We start from the raw sequence: 17,588 nt of genomic DNA, 5'->3' as shown, positions 1-17,588 counted from the left end.
GGGGGGGCACCGCTGCTGGCAGGGGGGCTGCTCCTTCACCCTGTCCTTATGAAGATCGAAGGGCGAGCCGAGGGGCACCAACTTCTAGCCACATTGGGCCTACCCTGAGGCTGAGCCCTCATGTCCATCGACCAGGCCGGTTTTCCCTCTTTGTGGGGTGCTCCAGCAGCTATCCAGACTTTAATATTTATTTCACTGTTCACGGTCCTGTATGCACATAGCACTGTACAAGATAATCAAAACAGGAGTCCAGGGGCACCGTATGCATCAGCACGGACCTGATCAAGGTCAGGGTAGCGAGCCACGGACCCTGAAATTCATCTCTGATCCTTTTTTTTTTTTTGTCTTCCTCCTCCCCTGTGCTGAGAGAGCCGGAGCATCCTCCTGTAACGTCTGCGCCAGGCAGGTTTAAAGGAACATGCATGCCCTGCGGCGCTGCTCCACTCACTTCAATACTCCCAACAGCTGCTGCTGCTGCAGCTTTGTGCTTCTCCCGCCGGGCACCCACCCAGGTGCTCTGATCACGGGCCTGTGCCCTTAATCGTTGGCATGCACACCCCAATCATCACTCACCTCCTCAGGGGCCCCCCCCCCCCCCGGCACGGGGGAGGGGTAGTTTCAGAATTTCTAACGGGAGATGCAGCCACAGCGCATGAAGACTCGGGTCCTGACACTGCAGCCTGCAGGAGGCTGAGGGGGCAGCGGCTCGGAAGAACGGCTGATCCCTATAAAAAACACCTCTTCTGGGAGGCGGTCCAGCTCCCCAGCCTTCAGCCCCCAAACCACAGCCGCCTAGCTCTTCCGAGAACAGGGGGGGGGTGGGGGAGGCTGGGGCTGCGTTAACAGCGGCGCACAGACCACAGCGCAGGGAGCAGGCACCGCCACTGCCCCCCCCCCCCCCCCCCCATGGCACCAGAAGCCACAGGCAGCCAGTGCCCTGGAAATCTGGCTTCAGAGAGCAGAGGAGGACAAGAGAGAAAGCAGGCCAACTGTACCCAAGTTAGCCAAAAATCTCATGACTGCCCTGCATCAAACAGCAAGACCTGAACCAGGCCCTTCTGCTCGAGTCTGTGCAACAACAACAAAAAAATATCCTCCCACTCTAGTCCATTTCAATGAGGTTTTAAGCATTGCGGCCCTTCCTCCCTCCACACAGGGAAAGCCACCCCTGGAAGCAGAGCTGCTGGACTTGCACTGCCTGCTGACCACTGACCCTGGGAGCGGGCAGTGGGGGATGGAGGGAAAGGGGCTTAAAATTCAAAGTGCCACGCTGGGTCAGGCCGATGTCCATGGAGTCCAGCATCCTGTCTCCCACAGGGCCCAGTCCGGGTCACGAGCACCCGGCAGGTCCCCAGTGGTTGATCTGATCCTTGTATCTCACCCCCAGGGATAAGCACGGACTTTCCCAGCTCCACCTGGCTAATGGTAGTGGACTTTTCCTTCAGGAACTGATCCAATCCCCACCATCGATGTTGGTTGCTTTGACCTCATCCTCTGGCTGCAGGGTCCATAGCCTGATTGTGCGCCGAGTGACAAAACACTTCCTATGATTTGTTTTAAATCTGCCGATTGCCAGTTTCATGGAGTGGCCCCCAGTCCTAGTGTGGTCTGAAAGGGAGAATAACTGCTCCCTATTTACCCGTTCCACCCCACTCATGATTTTATAGATTTCATTCATATCCCCTCTTCTCCAAGCTAAAGAGCCCTAACCTGTTTAGCTTTTCTCCATCCCCATTATCATTTTTGTCGCCCTTCTCTGTACCTTTTCCATGTGCATTACATTGCTCTTAAAAGCTCAGTCCTCTCAATCCACGGCGGCTGCATCACAAAACAATTTTTTCTCATCTGCAAATGTGATCACTGTTCCGTTCCCCTGCGGCTTTACAAGCGTGCGGAGCAGCGCAGGGCCTAGTTACCCATCACTGCAGCACTCCACTAACCACCTTCCTCCATGTAGTGCAAGCCTCCAGGGCCAGGTTTAAATTGCCAGTACCTATAGGCAACGTGGGGGAGGGGTTTGTCCACATCTGTCACTCATCACCTCACCCCCCACGGGGCAAAGTCCTCCCTCCTGCCCTCAATACCCCATACCACTGCTGCAAGCCCCACAACAGAAGCAGCAGCAAGCAAAGCCACAAAATTCAGTGTGGGGCCTCCTGCGACCCCTCGCCTGGTCCCCATGCTCAGTATCTTGCATCTGCTTGCCGGTGCTGCTTCTGTTGCACAGAGGTAGGGAGGAGGCATGCATGGGCAGCCACCATACTCCAAGTTAGCGATCCCTAAATTCAGGCCTACTGCCCTCCGTTACCCATCTTTTATCCAGCTGCCAATCCACAACACCACACTGCCTCTGATTCCCATGGCCTCACGTGAGGCACTTTGTTCAGTGCCTTTTGAAAATCCAAATACACTGCAGCAGTGGGCTCCCCTTTAGCCGCATGTTTATTTATACTCTCAAAATAAATAACAGGCCGATACAGAAAAACGCGCGGGAGAGCTGGCGAGCGCCCATCCACTCTCCTGGGCGCGCGATTCAGGAGGGTGGCCTATGCAAATTAGGGCCCACGGTAAAAGGAGGCGCTAGGGACACCAGCGCGTCCCTAGCGCCTGCTTTTTGACAGGAGCGGCGGCTGTCAGCGGGTTTGACATCAGACGCTCAATTTTGCCGGCGTCTGTTCTCAAATCTGCTGACAGCCACGGGTTCGGAAAACTGACGCCGGCATAATTAAGCGTCTATCTTCAGGGCCGCGGGCCGATTTAAAATTTTATTTATTTTTTTTTACTTTTGGGACCTCCAACTTAATATCCCCATGATATTAAGTCGGAGGGTGTACAGAAAAGCAGTTTTTTCTACTTTTCTGTGCACTTCCCCGGCGCCGGCAGAAATTAACGCCTGCCTTTGGGCAGGCGTTAATTTCTGAAAGTAAAATGTGCGGCTTGGCTGCACATTTTACTTTCTGGATCGCGCGGAAATAACTAATAGGGCCATCAATATGCATTTGCATGTTGCGGGCGCTATTAGTTTCGGGGGGGGGGGGGGTTGGACGCGCGTTTTGGACGCGCCATTACCCCTTACTGTATAAAGCTAGCGCGTCAAACGCACATTCAAACCTGGGCTAACAGTGCGCTCCACCGGAGTGCACTGTACTGTATCGGCCTGTAAGTAAATAAAAGTCTAGTAAACTGACAAGGCAAGACTTCCCTTTGGATCACTGTCTGCTCTTCCCAGCAGGGAAATGAGCCTGTAACATGCCGCAGGGTCGGACTCCATAATACAGCCCAGCAGTAGGGAACCTTGTCCAACCTGCAGACGTAACTAGAAGTCTCTTCACTTCTTCGGGCCTAGGTGTGGACGGACAGCAGGAACCTCCTCTGCCAGGGGGCCTCCACCTTATAATTGTGGCTTCTATGCTCTGCTACCAAGTGCGACCAGAGCCCCCCCCCCCCCAGATCACGTTACAGGAACTGACGGCTCCCGCTGAGCGAGCACAACCCGGCGCAGACGCCCCCCTCCCCCAGGAGACCTTCCAAGGTGTAGGGCCCGTGAAGCGTGCCAAGGCTAACCAGCAAGAGAGGACGTGATATGGGGGGGGGGGGGGGGGGAACACGTTCAAGTTTTGGGAAACCAGTGAATTCTTTAGTGATCGTCTTCTCTACTCCTGTGCCAAGAGGAGCAGGAGGGTCTGTGCAGAGGCGTCTCAGAGGCTGGAGGCCCCCGTCAACATGCAAGGAAAGAGAAAACAGCGTGCGGCCGCTCTGGAACGGTGCTCCCGCCGCAGAGACGGGGGAGGGGGCAGGGGCTCTGTGCTGGGGCAGGGCCAGGAAGGACCCCGGGGGCAAGTGCGCTACCCCTTTTCTCTCAATGGTGGCGTCAGAATCCTCCCAGTTTCAGGCGAGGGTTGGACTAGGAAGGTGTCGTGGTCGTGGCTTTGGTGATGGCACCAAGGGCAGAGCACGCTGCAGCCGGCTCGGCACTTTACAGGAGCTGAGAGAAAGCCACCCAAAAAAAAAAAAAAAAAAGAAAAGTGGCTGACCATAAGGAGAAGGGGGGAGGAAACCGTGCAGCTCTCCAAAGTGAACAGAGAAGGGGGGGGGGGGGGGGAGAAAAGCAGAGGGCTGTCTGGGGGCCCCAGGATGTCGGAAAGCAATAAAGCATCCTGCTTCTCCCGGGCCTGCATGTCATATCATAACCTCCTCACACCCCCATCGGAGACACAGCAGGAATCTGGGCAGGCAGCCCAAGCCACTGTCTCCACCGTAATTCCCTCTGCCCTGCAGCCATCTCTCTCTCTCTCTCTCTCACACACACACACACACACACACACACACACAGAGTCAGAAAGCCCACACATCTCCCCCAGAACGACAGCGGCTATAACAGCCAGCACCAGGAGCAGGGAGCGCAGCGGCAGCCCTGCTGGGGAGGAGGCTGCTTATTCATCTTACAGACATAAAAAGAAGGGACGGACACACACACATCTCTCTCTCATACACACACACACACACACATCTCTCTCTCTCTCTCACACACACACACACACACACACACATCTCTCTCTCTCTCACACACACACACACACACACACATCTCTCCGACTGTCAGTTTTCTGAATCCTTAATCTCTAAGCTTAAGGGTTCCCATCAGCCCCCACATAAAAAGAAATTGGTCAAAGCAAAGTGAACAGGTCTTGCTGACTAGCACCTCAGGCCTTTATTTACTGCTTATCTCCATGAGCCAGGAACAGGACCCCATTGAAGGTCCTGGATGGACAAGATTTTGGCGCCCTTAGGCGGGACCAGAAATTGGAGGGTGAGGGGGGAGGTGGGGGGGAAGACAACGTGCCATGGTCAGAGTATACGACGCCCTCAAAATCTTGCCCCCGAAGTCGCAGCCCATGCCCAAATCCGGGCCTGCGCCTCTCTCTGAGACATTTCATGGCTTCAGTGTCTGCTTCCAGGTCTGACAACACTACGAACCTTCCCGTCCCTACTATTTAATCCCACGCCGCTTTTCCAGAAGGGTCTGCGCCACAGCTGTTTGAAGGGGGAAATCAGCCCCTGCCTAGGTGAATTCTGGCTCTCAGCCTACTGATGGGGCCAGGTACAGTGCAACCTATGCAGCAGCCTAACTCAACCAGGCCTCAGATGGGTCAGGCAGACGTGCACAGGTACCAACTTCTGAGGCACTCCAGGGCCCTCCCCCCTCCTGCTCTCTGTCCCTGCCTAATAGAGAAGATTAAATGTGTGAAAAAGACAGCTAGGACCCATAATTAGGGCCTGGATCAGACAAACTCATTTGCATGATTCAGTCGGGATGACAACCTGCCCGGCTCTCGTTCAGTTGATTCAGCGAATGCAAATCCAGAAAGCCATGGCCTTTGTCCTTAAGCGAGTTGAAAGTGCTTAATGCAGCTCTTCCTTGATCGAGGCATGCTCCTGTGTAAAAGGGGACAGCCTGGGCCTCTCTCCACAGGCGCAGAAGGGTTTGGGGGCTCTGCGGCCCTGGGGGAGAAGGCTGGCTGGACAGTGACCTTTTGCAGGGCATGAAGCAGTTTTAAAGCAGGGTCCAGCTCAGCCTCTTGCTTCAAAGGCCAGGCTGGTGAGGGGGCTTGGCCCAAGGAACCGGCTTGCGATTTCCTGACGTGCCCATTCCCTGTCCCAGAAGGCTACACATGCAAGCCAGGCCCTGAGCTGGGAGCTTTCCCCGGCACCTTGCAGCGCCTCACAGCGCCCGAGCAGCACACGGCACTCATACATGCCTGCAGCTGACGGGAGGGAGGGTACTAAAGCCACTTTTACCTCTTCTTCTTTAAATTAACAGAGAGAGAGAGAGAGAGACTATTCCCCAAAATCCTGATCCTACAGGATTTCGACGCTCAGATCATGAACAGAAATCTCTGCAGCCAGAAGACGAAAGCAGCATGCGGAATGGCTGCCCGAGGAGAGTGGACAGAGTGACGCAACCTGCCAGAGAAGGAGAAAAGAAAAGAAAAAGAAGAGGCAGCAGAATACTTGTGTGGGAGCCAAGTATGGCGGGGCGCTCCAGCCGACGAGCACAGGCCGGGCCTAAGGGGCCACACTGCTCCGATGAGGCAGGGAGCAGTGTGGCCTTAGCTTAAACGCAGCGCCTGTCGCCAGCACAGGAATGAGAGCGCCCAGGAACAGGGCAGGCCTCGGCTAGCCTTTGCCTCCCCCCCCGTCTACCCGCGCTGAGCCACAAAAGGGTTTCCCGGCGGAGACGCTGCACTTTCTGTCGCAGACCCATCAAGACCCGGGCTAGCAGCCTGCAAAAAAACCTTTAAAAAATTCCCAGGGCTTGGGCTACGTCAAGGGCTGCGTCTGATCAGTCCCTGGTCCCCCTCGGCTAGAGCCCGAGCAGGAATCAGGAGGACTGCGAGCCCCGCAGGGCTTCCAAGGCAGTCCCCCGGCACCTTCTCCAGGATGCCCTGACCTTCCTCAACTGTACAAACGTTTCAGATTAAATATCCACATATATCCTACGCCGTGGGGAGACCAGCAAGGGACCAGGATGCAGGCAATTGCAGCGCTGCAGCTACTACTGTAAAACAAAAAAAAAACCCCCCACACTCAAAAGCCTGCTCCAGTCCAATGTGTCAGCGGCGGCAGCAGGACTTAGGTGCTCAATGCATGATCCTCACACTTCCAAGAGCCCTCGAGCCGGGCCTGCTGCACTGCCCAACACAGAACTGTCCCCGGGCCACGGAGGCACAGACCCTAAGCCGACCCTCCCTGCCAGCTCCAGGACCCAAAACCAGCTGGAAACCCAGCCGCACCACACAGCCAAGGTCCCTAGAGCAGCCCGAACCCACGCCCTCTCTCCTACAGCACCGAGCTCTGACCTCCTGACCCCGGCTTGCAGAGCCAGGCCACCAAAACCACCCCAAACCCTGCTTTCAAGGGCTGCCTCCGGAGAAGGGGGCATTGCCAAGTCTCTTCCCCCCATCCCGTCACGGATCTGCTTAAAGAAACATTTACCAGCAAGAAAACCGTGACCTGCCCCCTCTCCCTCTGTCTCTTCCTCTAAAAAAAAAAAAAAAAGAAAGAAAGGGTACAGACATCCGAGCTGGATTCAGGCCCAGGCAGCACAAGCAGGGGCCCAGAGCGCCGGAGTCCGGAATTACCCCAAAACTAGGGCTCTTGCTCTCTGCTGCTCTCCGGTCTCCCACCCCCCCTGACAAACCCAGAACACGTGATGGTTTCCAGACGATTAAAAAGAAGGAAATCAAAGCCAGCATGCAACGCGCATCCCTCCCCAGCCGGCACAACCTACTCCCCCCCACCGGGCCCGCGCCGGACTGTAACTCACCCAGCCGACGGACTCCCCAGCTCTGCCTCCGTCTATTCATCAGGAGGAGCTGGCACGGCGGCAGCCACAGCGAACGCTCCTGCAGGAGCAACATTCAAGGCAAGAGGAATTCCTGCTTCCCGGCCTAAAGATTCCCCGGAAGAGCCCCACATGCCCTCGCGGCCCTCGGGGGCTTCAGGACGGAGCTGGCTTCCTCCTGCCGGCCACTTCGGGCCTGGCTGCAGCTCCAGCCCCTGCACGTCCCAGAATGCGAGAGTCAGGCTGGGGAGTTTACTGCAAATTATGAAAGATTTTAACCTCCCTGGGCCAAGAAAAATCAACAAAGGGTCTATTCATGCCACAACCCCCGCCGAGCAAAGGCACAGCACACGCAGAAAGTGGCAATTAAGTGCCTATCGCCGATTTGGAAACGGAGCGCTGGCCCCTCTCCCCTCCTGCTATCCTAGGAAGCCATCGAAGAAAAGGCGAATTAAAACCAGAAGTTCTCAGAAACACAGTCCAGAGCGTTTCCAAGACAGGTTTCAGGATGGTGCCCCCTGCTGAAGGCCGGCCGGCCCGAGGGTCCGAGCCCTTCTCCCGGCTTTAGCCATGAGCGTGGAGGAGGTCGCCCCCCCCCCCTCACTCAGGTGAAGGCAGAGCCACAGCGTAAACTAAATGCAAGAGCCCCCAAGCTTTCCCTGGTGGAAAGCACCAGCGGGGGAAAAACACGGCCATCCCCGGACTGGCTTCAGAGTTAGGGGGGAGGGCAGGGCGGCTGCCCTCCGCAGCCTGTGACGTTACGCTGAGCGGGGCCTGCGGAAGAAACCGCTCCACTGCGGTTCGTGTACGGCACGACAGCAGATAAAGAGCAAACGTGCCCAGCAAGTTCCTTACTGGTAGCAACTGCGGCTCCGTGCAGCTCACCTCCACGCACCCTCTTCATCATTTCCAACCTCTGCGGTGTTTACCCCATGCCCTTTTTCCACCCTCACTGTGAAGAAATTTCCCCCTGGAGTTTCATTTCGTGTCCCCCTAGCTCTACTGTTTCCTTTCCAGTGGAAAAGGTTTGAAGTTCGTGCATCATTAGAACCTTTCAGGTATCTGAAGCTCTGTATCCTGTCTCCCCTGCACCTCCTCTCCTCCAGGGGGTACATATTCACATCCTTCAGTCTCTCCTCATAGGTCTTCCGATACAGACCCCTCACCATTTCAGTCCTCCTTCTCTGGATCTCCTCTATCCTGTCTCTATCCTGTTTGAGATACAGGCTCCAGAACTGAACACAGTACTCCAGGTAAAGCCTCACCAAGGACCTGTACAGGGGGATTATCACCTCCTTTTTCCTTCGGGTTATTCCTCTCTCTGTGCAGCCCAGCATTCTCCTGGCTTTAGCTATCGCCTTGTCACATTCCCTCATCGTCTTCAGATCATCAGACACTGTCACCCCAAGGTCCCTCTCCCGGTCCATGCATGTTAATATTTCACCCCCATCACAAATCAGCTTTTCTGGATTACCACATCCCAGGTGCAGGACTCTGCTCTTCTGGGCATTGAATCCCAGCTGCCAAATCTTTGACCACTCTTCAAACTTTATTAAATCACTTTTCATTCTCTCTACTTCTTCGGGTGGGTCCACTCTGTTGCAGATCTTAGTATCTACAAACAGACAAACTTTACCTTCTCTCCCTTCCATATTGTCAATCACAAAGATATTGAACAGGACCAGTCCCAACACCAATCCCTGTGGCACTCCACATATCACCGCTCTCTCTTCAGAGCAGGTTCCATTTACCATCACTCGCTTTCTCCTGTCACTCAACCACTTTGTAATCCTCTCCACCACCAGTGAGGTTCCTAAAGTATTTGGCACCTGGGGTGGCTACATCCTTTGGCATCCCCCCCCCCCCCCCCCAAGTGATCTCCAGTTCTCCTCTCCCTCACACAGACTCTCTTTCGCTCTTGAACCCACCCCTATATACAGGCTCCCTCCATTTGGCTCTCCCTCACACATACACACCTCTTTTCACAGGCTCCCTCTTACACAAAAAAAAACAAAACACACACACACCCACCCAATCTTTTACTCACACACACACTCTCCCAATCTTTTACTCACACACACACTCTCCCAATCTTTTACTCACACACACACATATAAGCTCCCAATCCTTTACTTACACACACACGCAAACTCCCAGTCTCTTTACTCTCTCACACACACTCTCCCAGTCTCTTACTTACACACACACTCTCCCATACACACATATAAGTTCCCAATCTTTCTTACACACACACACACTGTATTCCCATACACACAGGCTCTCAATCTCTTACTCACACACACACCTTCCTCTCTGAATCACATAGGCTCGTTGTGGTCATTCTGGCCCTCTCCCTGTGGTTATCCAGCTGCTTTCTTGACTATCTTCCACCGTTCGCGGCCTAGCAGCTTCCCTCTTCTTCTGCCGGGAGTGGAATAGGCTCTGCTCGTGACTGCCAACCTTCCTCTCGATGGCACCCCCACCTGCTGGCTGACAACTGGAGGCAGAACAGACCCCCCCCCCCGCACACCCCTTTAATACGCTGCTGTCCACCACCTTGGCTCCAAGTCCCAAGTTTCTCATTTCATTCACGAGCTTCCTTTGCGGACAATATCAAAAGCTTTGCTAAAATACAAGCAAATCATACTGAGTGCTCTTCCTTGATCCATTTTTCTAGTCACCCAATAAAAAAAAAAAAAAAAAAATCACGTGTCTGACGGGATTTTCCCCTGGTGAATCCATGCTGCCTCGGGTCCAGCAAGCCACCCGACTGTAGATAATGAAGTATCCTTTCCCTCAGCAGAGTCTCCATGACATTTCCCACCTGCAAGGTGAGGCTAGCCGGCCTGTTGGTTGCCAGCCTCCTCTCTGCTCCCGCTCTTATAAAGCGTTCCCTTCAGTGGCCGCACCAAGGCCAGCAGACTCGGACCGAGATCAGTATGAGCGGCGGGATCCCGACACTTTGCACCCCCCCAGTCTGCGCCAGTCAGAAATCACAGGCCGGCGCCTTCCTTTATGCCGACCTCATGTAGACAAGGTCAGCAGGCAGGAAGGGCCAGCCCCGCAAACTCTGAGCATGCTCGCTAGCTCGGCGCTGACAGGGAGGAGGGCAGGAGTGGTGGCAGCAGTGATGAGGGGGGGGGGGGAGAAGGCAAGAGAAAGATACTGGGGAAAAGCATGCTGAAAGGGGGGGGGGGGGTAAGAGGCAGGAGAAGGGACAACCTTTGTGCTCACCTCCAAGTGTACAAAAAGCTTGTGTTCACCCACCTAATTCACCCACCCCCCGCTAACTCAAGCTGAGGATCAAGGGTGGGGGGACAGCAGTTTTCGGCCAGGGCACCATTTGCCCCTAGAGCTAGCCCCGCAGCCCGTGGTGCACTGCAGTGTTTCCAGCCTCAGGATGCCCCGTCCTCAAAGCTCTGCCACCGGCTTTTCTCTGCGTGACCTGGGGCCACTTTCACTTGCCTTTACTGCCGCATCCTGCAGGTTAGCCAGCAGGAGGCGCTGTGCTCCCTGGGACGAGGCTGCCAGGCACTGCAAGAGAGAGAGAATCTAACACCGCAACCCTGGGGGGCGGCAGAGATGGAGATCTCAACAGTGAAGGGCAGATGCGGGAGTGGCTCCAAGTTACAGCTCCAGCTCTGCACCTTCAGAAGGAGAAAATAAATCCCTTCTATAGTTTTTACCACACACACACACCCCAGTGGGAGGAAGAGGACGGCCGGCCGACCTAGCAGGGGAAGCTGCTCCTAGCCAGAGCACAAGGATTTGGGGGCGAAGCTGGGGGGGGGGGGGGGGGGAGAGGGGTGTGAGGGTGTCCTCCCTCCTCCTGCCACCTCCCAGCAGGAACAATGCCGCGTTTCATCCTCCGCCGGCAGCTGACTCTGAACCAGGCAAAAAAATCGCGAGCAGCTGATCCCTCTTCTCACACTCTCTTATTTGCCCCCGGGCTACAAAACAACATTTAGCAATCACGAGAAAAACATTAAAAATCAAGGAGCGCTCAAATTAAGTCCGGGCGGCTGAGGAGAGCCGGGTTACTCCCCCCACTCCTCGGGAAGACGGAAGCGTAAATTCGTCATCACACCCTGGGATTCACGGAGCGCGGGGAGCAGGAGGCGAGGGGGCGCGACCCTGGGAGCATGGCACGCCTTCCACGTGTCCGCCAGCGACCTCTCAGGGCCACACCGGGGGGAGGCAACGAGGAGCCTCCGCCTGCCACCCGCAGGACAGATGCCCTCAGAGATCTCCCGGTTTAAGGAAAGGCCTCTGAATTTCAAAAGACTTGTCTAGGTCTGGTTTGGTCTCCTCTGAATCCCATCCCACTGCACGTGGCTAAAGAGGTGCCCAGCTGGTGCCCGCTGCACTATGAACCCACAGTGTGTGATAATGGTTATAAGTTATAAAGAGATTTGAGCCTCTTTATTCACACTGCAGGATGTACGGCTCTGACAAAGCCAAGGCACAGGACCTTAGCTTGGCATGACCCTGCCCCTCCATTGCTCCTATATCCCTACATCTTGCTTTCAAAAGCCACCCGCCGTGCCCTTTTCTACAGCGCCGCTCGACCACACAAGCAATACATCAGCCCCCAAAACCCGTCCGCTATTAGCCGGACATCTTATGTTTACACACTGCAGACAGCCAAGAATCCCTCGCGTCACCAGAAAGATGGCGTCCCTTCCACTCTACTGACCCCCAATGTCACAAACTGGCTCTGCGTATTCTCCTCCTGAGAGCGCCTGGTGCTTTGGAGGGGAGTAGGAGAGGGAAAGGCAAGGATGAACCCCCCCCCCCCTCTGAAACTGGGGGGGGTGGGGAGGGCTGGATCACAAACAAGGACTTAATGAGGCGAGACGGAGCAGAGCCACTCAACCACCCGCATTCCACGTCTGTGGCAGGGGAGAGCCAGCTGTCAGCAGCGACCCCGAGGTGAGGACCCTCGGCTTCCGGAGTCTGGGGGCCTCCAGCCCCGGCCACTGCTGGACCCGTGCAGGAGCTGTTAATGCAGGGCGAGACGCCAGGGCACAACACGCAGGCAGCATCCGGCACCAGCAGTCCCCAGCGCGCACCTGCGTCTCGGCAGAGCCGGGGAGGCTGGAACGCTGCTGCGAAAGCAGAGCCAGGAAAGTGTCAGGTGTCTAAGGAGTCATTAATCAACGTCGGCTTTTCCCTGCAAGCGCACTCCGACAGCAACTGGGCACAGCTGCTTTCAGGAAGAGATTCCTCCCCTCCCAACTCCCTGCCGCTCGTGAACAGGTCGCGGAAAAGCGACAGAAAGCGGCCTCTCCCCACCTCCAACCCGGCACCGGCACCGCGGCACCCGCAGCTCTCCCACGGCGATGCGCGCCAGCCGCGCCGCAAGGAGGAGAGAAAAAAATACATAAATAAGGGCTCTGCTTTTCACCCCAGCTCGGGGAGGCAATGCCGGGCCTCCGAGATGTGAACAGTGCAGAGAGCGCACATTCTTCCACACCGCTGTGCTCACCTCAATCCCCACACACCAGGGCGTCCCGAAAAACAAATAAATAAATAAAGCCCCACCACGCCTTGCACGGGCGCCTCACATCCTGAGCCTCGCCGAAGCACGAGGGGCCCGGAGAGCAGGCCTCGGGCCGCGAACGGGAGGTCCTCTCACCTCCTTCCCCGGTTCCTGGACCTTCAACGCCCCAAGCTTTAAACTCGGTTCCATTTAGATCCTGTGGGCCTCGGGTACTAATGATTTCAGGCTGGTGGTGTCCTTATCCAACAGGGCTCCCCCTCCAGGGGTGAAATGCTCCCATCCCCCTCACCAATGCGACCCTCCCCCCCCCTCATCCTTCTTCACTCCCCTCCCTCCCCCACCCACCCACACGCAGCGTCCTCTCTCTCTCTCCCTCCTTTTCCCCCACCACCCCCCCTCTTACTTTTCTTTTCTCTCCCGCAGCCCCCAATCAGGATCAGAGATGCCCCCAAAACGGGGGGGGGGGGGGGGGGGGGAGTGAAGATAGGGGCACTTCCCGTTGCCACTCCTGGAAAAACCGGGGCGCGTGGCTTTTCGTAAGCCTGATTCGCGGGTGTCCTGGTACCGTCCGAGACGGGTGAATGCAGGGGAACCCGCGCAATCAGAGATTTCATTTTTCACCTCTCTCACACATCTAATTACCCTTAACCTGGCGCTACAGGAGGCAAGTACTGCGAGAGAAGCTCCCCCCCCCCCCACCACACACACACTGTAGGACTCTGCGGCAGGGCCGGGACTCGGCGGCAGCAACAGGCAGGGGCGCCGCCGGGGTACGTGACGATGCCATTTTAAAAAAAGAATGTGAGAGAAGGGGCAACAGAGAGAGAGAGAGAGAGGAGGAGAACTGTTAAGAGGGTGACCATAACTCTATCTACCACTGTCAGAGGGCACATTCAACTCCGGGAGGTCTGACTTGGTCTGACCCTTGCACCGGCCCCCTCCTGCGCTCTCCCCCCAGTCAGGAATATGACCCAGATCTGCACGTCCTTATCCCCGTCCGCCTGGCAGAGAGCGAGGAGGCAGCTGCACTCCCTTCCTCCGCAGAGCGTGCCGTTTCTTGCGCGTCACCAGCCTGGTGGCACGCACGGCGAGTCACGGAAGCAGCGGACGCGGAGCTCGGAATGGCTCCAGGTCTTTAGGTGTGTGTGAGAGGGAGGGAGAGGGCTGGCAGGCAGGCAGAAACTGCAGAGCTCTATTTGTACAGGCTGCTCGGCACGCCCAAGAGATTTAAAACCACGGAGCACAGCATGTGAGGACAAGCCAGCGACAACACGTACACCTCCTGCAGCGTCTAATTCACCTGCGGGCGGGGGGGGGGGGGGACTGAGTCCCTTCCTGACCTCCCGAAGATTGCACAGAGGGGAGCAGTGAATCTCAGCCATAGAAGGGGGGTCGTGAGCATCCGAGGAGCCCACCCACCCCCTAATTCATCAAGGATCAGATGCATTGGCCATGTACTATCACCCCCAATCATCTGCTTTTCTTGGGGGGAGGAGGTATCAACAGTAGATGGTAAGTTATACACACCCCAATTCCTCCTCTCCACCCAGGTGCAGTCCTTTTAACCTCTTCTCTCACTCCCAGAGTCCTTTTCACTCTACTCCCCTCTCTACCCAACACCTGCTGCTGCCTCTCAGGCCCCAGAGGCATCATCTCCTTCACGGGCCCCCAGCAGAGTAGAAAGAGTGCCTCCCTCTGAAGACGGCGATGCCTCCTGCCCCCCCCCCAGATCATCTCCGTCACAAAACTCCATTCTCCCTAGGTGAATGGGCTACTGAATGTTTGAAATTCTGCCTTTTTGGCAGAGAAATACCCATGCAGAACGGGTTTCAGATCCAGAAAAGCCGACTGGCCAACTTGTACTCTGAGCGCGAGCAAAGCCCTTTTTCTGCACATATTAAGTTAGGTCCCATGGCATGAAGACCGAAGGACAAACAGGGAACGACGGACGGTCAGACCGACCGACCGACACTTCCCCTCTCTACCCTGGCACACAGAGTCTGGCCATACATGTTCTGCCAGAGCTGGCTGATGACCCAGGAGCAGGATGGCAGAAAGACATACCTAGCTGTCGCAACACAAGCCTCCGCATTCCTGGAAGCCCCAAAGGCAACAGGAAAACATTTTTGCAAGGGGAGGCAGCAGAACGAGGTCTGGCCTTCTAATCCCGTGGAAGAATGTTGCATCTCTGGCCCAACAGGAATCTCTCTTGCCTCCTTTGCTAGCCCATCAAGCCCAGCCCTTCTCTCTAAGTTAGTTTCGGCTGCAGTGGGCACTCGCTTAAAAGGCAGCTGTCAGCCACCAACTCACAGGAAAAAAAGGTCACAGGTTCAAATTTCCATTCCGGCCAACTAAATACGATTTCTGCCTACGTTTGGTACAGATGTGCTTTTGTTTTGTGCACATTAGACAAGAAAAAAAATTTTTTTTTTCCTGTAAACCCCTTACAATTTTGGATGCAGCAATAAGGGGGGGAGGGGGGAGAACACACACCTTGGATCAGATATAAGGTGAAATATGGAAAAGGCACTGCCCAGCAGGTCTCACCACAAGAAGAGGACGCAAGCAGCCACTAGGCCTACCGCTGCCCCAGACGTGGCATCACCGCCGCCCCTTGTGTATCAGAGCTCCAGGCATCTCCGGTCCCGGAGTGCTACAAAACAGGTCTGGTTTGCAGGACATCAACAATTAATGTGCACGAGAGATCTGCCCGCAGACGCCACTGTATGCAAATATACCTTCATGCACATTCACCGGGAATGTCCTGAAAATGAGAGCCATTTGTGGCACGCCAGGACTGGAGTAGCCTACCCCTGGATTCAAAACTTTAAAACACTCCTTCTGCCAGTTCCCGTTCCCCCTTCCATCATCAACATTTGCACTCGTTTCCTAGTCCTCCGAGGATCCTACAGTACCTGAATGTGTAATCCACTGTGACGTGGCTGAAAGGCGGAATATAGATTAGATTTATATATTGGTCCTGAAGTTCAGTGGAGTCTCTGTAGGCCGCAATACTTTTTCCAGGATCAGCAGAAGAGAGGATCTAACTCGAGTTTTAAGACCACAACAGTCTCTCTTCTTCAGATGCAGTGGCAGGACTACCACGGGGCATCAGCCTGTCCAGAAAAACCGGAGCCAGGCTCCAGATGCCCGCGTTTAACCCAGCTTCTCTGAACTTCAGCCACTCAAGATTCAAGCAGCATGGCCGCTGCCCTGAATCTGCCTTCACGAGCCATGGACAGTTCAGAGAATACAGCTCGCGAGCCCAGTACCAGTTTAGGGCACAGCTTCCTGATCATCCCCCTTTTGCTATCAGACTCAGCATGGGACATCGCAAGGTCTGACAGCTCATGACCTGAGAACTGTGACAACCATACATCCTGTTCAGGTGAGATCTGGAGAGGATGCACGGACAGGTACAATAGATGTTGACAGTTGATTTTCTGCCTTATGACTCGTTTACACACATATCCATGGGCTACATCTCGAGAGTGGGTCACATGATCACCGGGAGATGCACGAGGGACCGTGGACTTCCTACTGAAAACATTCCTATTTACACTACGCACAGATGGATAGAAAGGTCTACAAAAAGCACGAGCTGCCATCAGACACCTGTCGCTGGGCACAAAGCCTATACCCAGGCCCTGGTGAGCATGAGGCGCTCTACCTACCACAACCAAAAGCAGTGAGATCAGATCAAGTCTTTCGCCTCACCACCTAATTTTAAGCTGCAAACTGTCGCCAACAGATCCCTAAAACCGTTAACTCCTAATGCCAGGTAAATTCAGGCCCGGGAGGGAGCAGGGAAGTGTCAAGATCCCCACTGCATTAACATTTGCTAACTATGCTAAAGACCGTACAGCGAGGAGTATGAGACAGCCAGGCGCACCCACAGGAGCCCCTGGAGAGGGCTGGACTGCGGTTATTTCACTGGCAGAGAGCACCGCACACCCTTCGGGTCACACTTACTTGTGTCTCCTTGACCTCCACTCTCCACATCAAAACCGGCCTCGGCCGCAGGCTCTTTACTTCCCTTCAAACTCTGCGCGGTTGCCACCGGTCGAGAGTCGGAGCTAACAGCAGCTGTTTTCAGGCTCGGAACGGGGTCTTCGAGGGACGAGACGACAGCCTAAAGGTTAAAAAAAAAATAAAAAAAATGTTTTCAGAGACACAGGAGGGTTGGTTTCATTTTGGTTTGAAAGAGATGAGTTGTGATTAACAAAGAACTGCTTCCTCTTTTCCCCAGCACTGCTAAATCCCAGGCAGGACACACACACGAGCACACCTGGCGAGCAGCCGGAGGAGCGTGGCTCGGAGGAATGGCCGGGCTGAAGCCACAAGGCCTCTGCGCATGAGATGGGTGCAGCGGGCAGCAGCTGTAGATTGCTTTGCTGCCCTGAAATGGAAGGGGAACACCCGAACCTGTGATATTACCACACCGAGGAGAAAGGTCTTTCAGGGGAGCACAGGAATTTAAAAAAAAACACAAAACCATCACAGGAAATCACAAATCCACCCCTGTGTGATCAGTCCCTGGCGTGACCACTGACAAATTTTAACATTCCTTCGTGTAATCGCTCACAGGCCGATGGAGCGCTCTGTTAGCCTCCTCTTGGACGCGCGTTTTCCCTTACCCCTTATTCAGTAAGGGGAGGAAAACGCGCGTCCAACCCACGGCACCTAATAGCGCCCTCAACATGCAAATGCATGTTGAGGGCGCTATTAGGTATGCGCGCG

The 17,588-nt window shown here is 55.3% G+C and overlaps 1 protein-coding gene across 6 annotated transcripts in view; it reads right to left on the bottom strand.

The window, feature by feature from the left end:
* GSE1 (Gse1 coiled-coil protein) overlaps positions 1 to 17,588 on the bottom strand; it is a 378,777-nt gene that overhangs the window by 225,883 nt on the left and 135,306 nt on the right. For all 6 annotated transcript variants that reach the window (XM_029608057.1, XM_029608051.1, XM_029608052.1 and 3 more), the window contains exon 2: positions 16,821 to 16,980. Coding sequence is in view for 3 of the 6 variants with exons in the window: in XM_029608051.1 (XP_029463911.1) it covers positions 16,821 to 16,980 (160 nt within the window). In the remaining 3 variants the exon portion in view is untranslated. The remainder of the gene's footprint in view (positions 1 to 16,820; positions 16,981 to 17,588) is intronic.

The sequence above is a fragment of the Rhinatrema bivittatum genome, chromosome 7, assembly GCF_901001135.1.
Source record: "Rhinatrema bivittatum chromosome 7, aRhiBiv1.1, whole genome shotgun sequence".
Classification (NCBI taxonomy): Eukaryota; Metazoa; Chordata; class Amphibia; order Gymnophiona; family Rhinatrematidae; genus Rhinatrema; species Rhinatrema bivittatum.
This window is presented reverse-complemented; position numbering and strand designations above follow the sequence as displayed.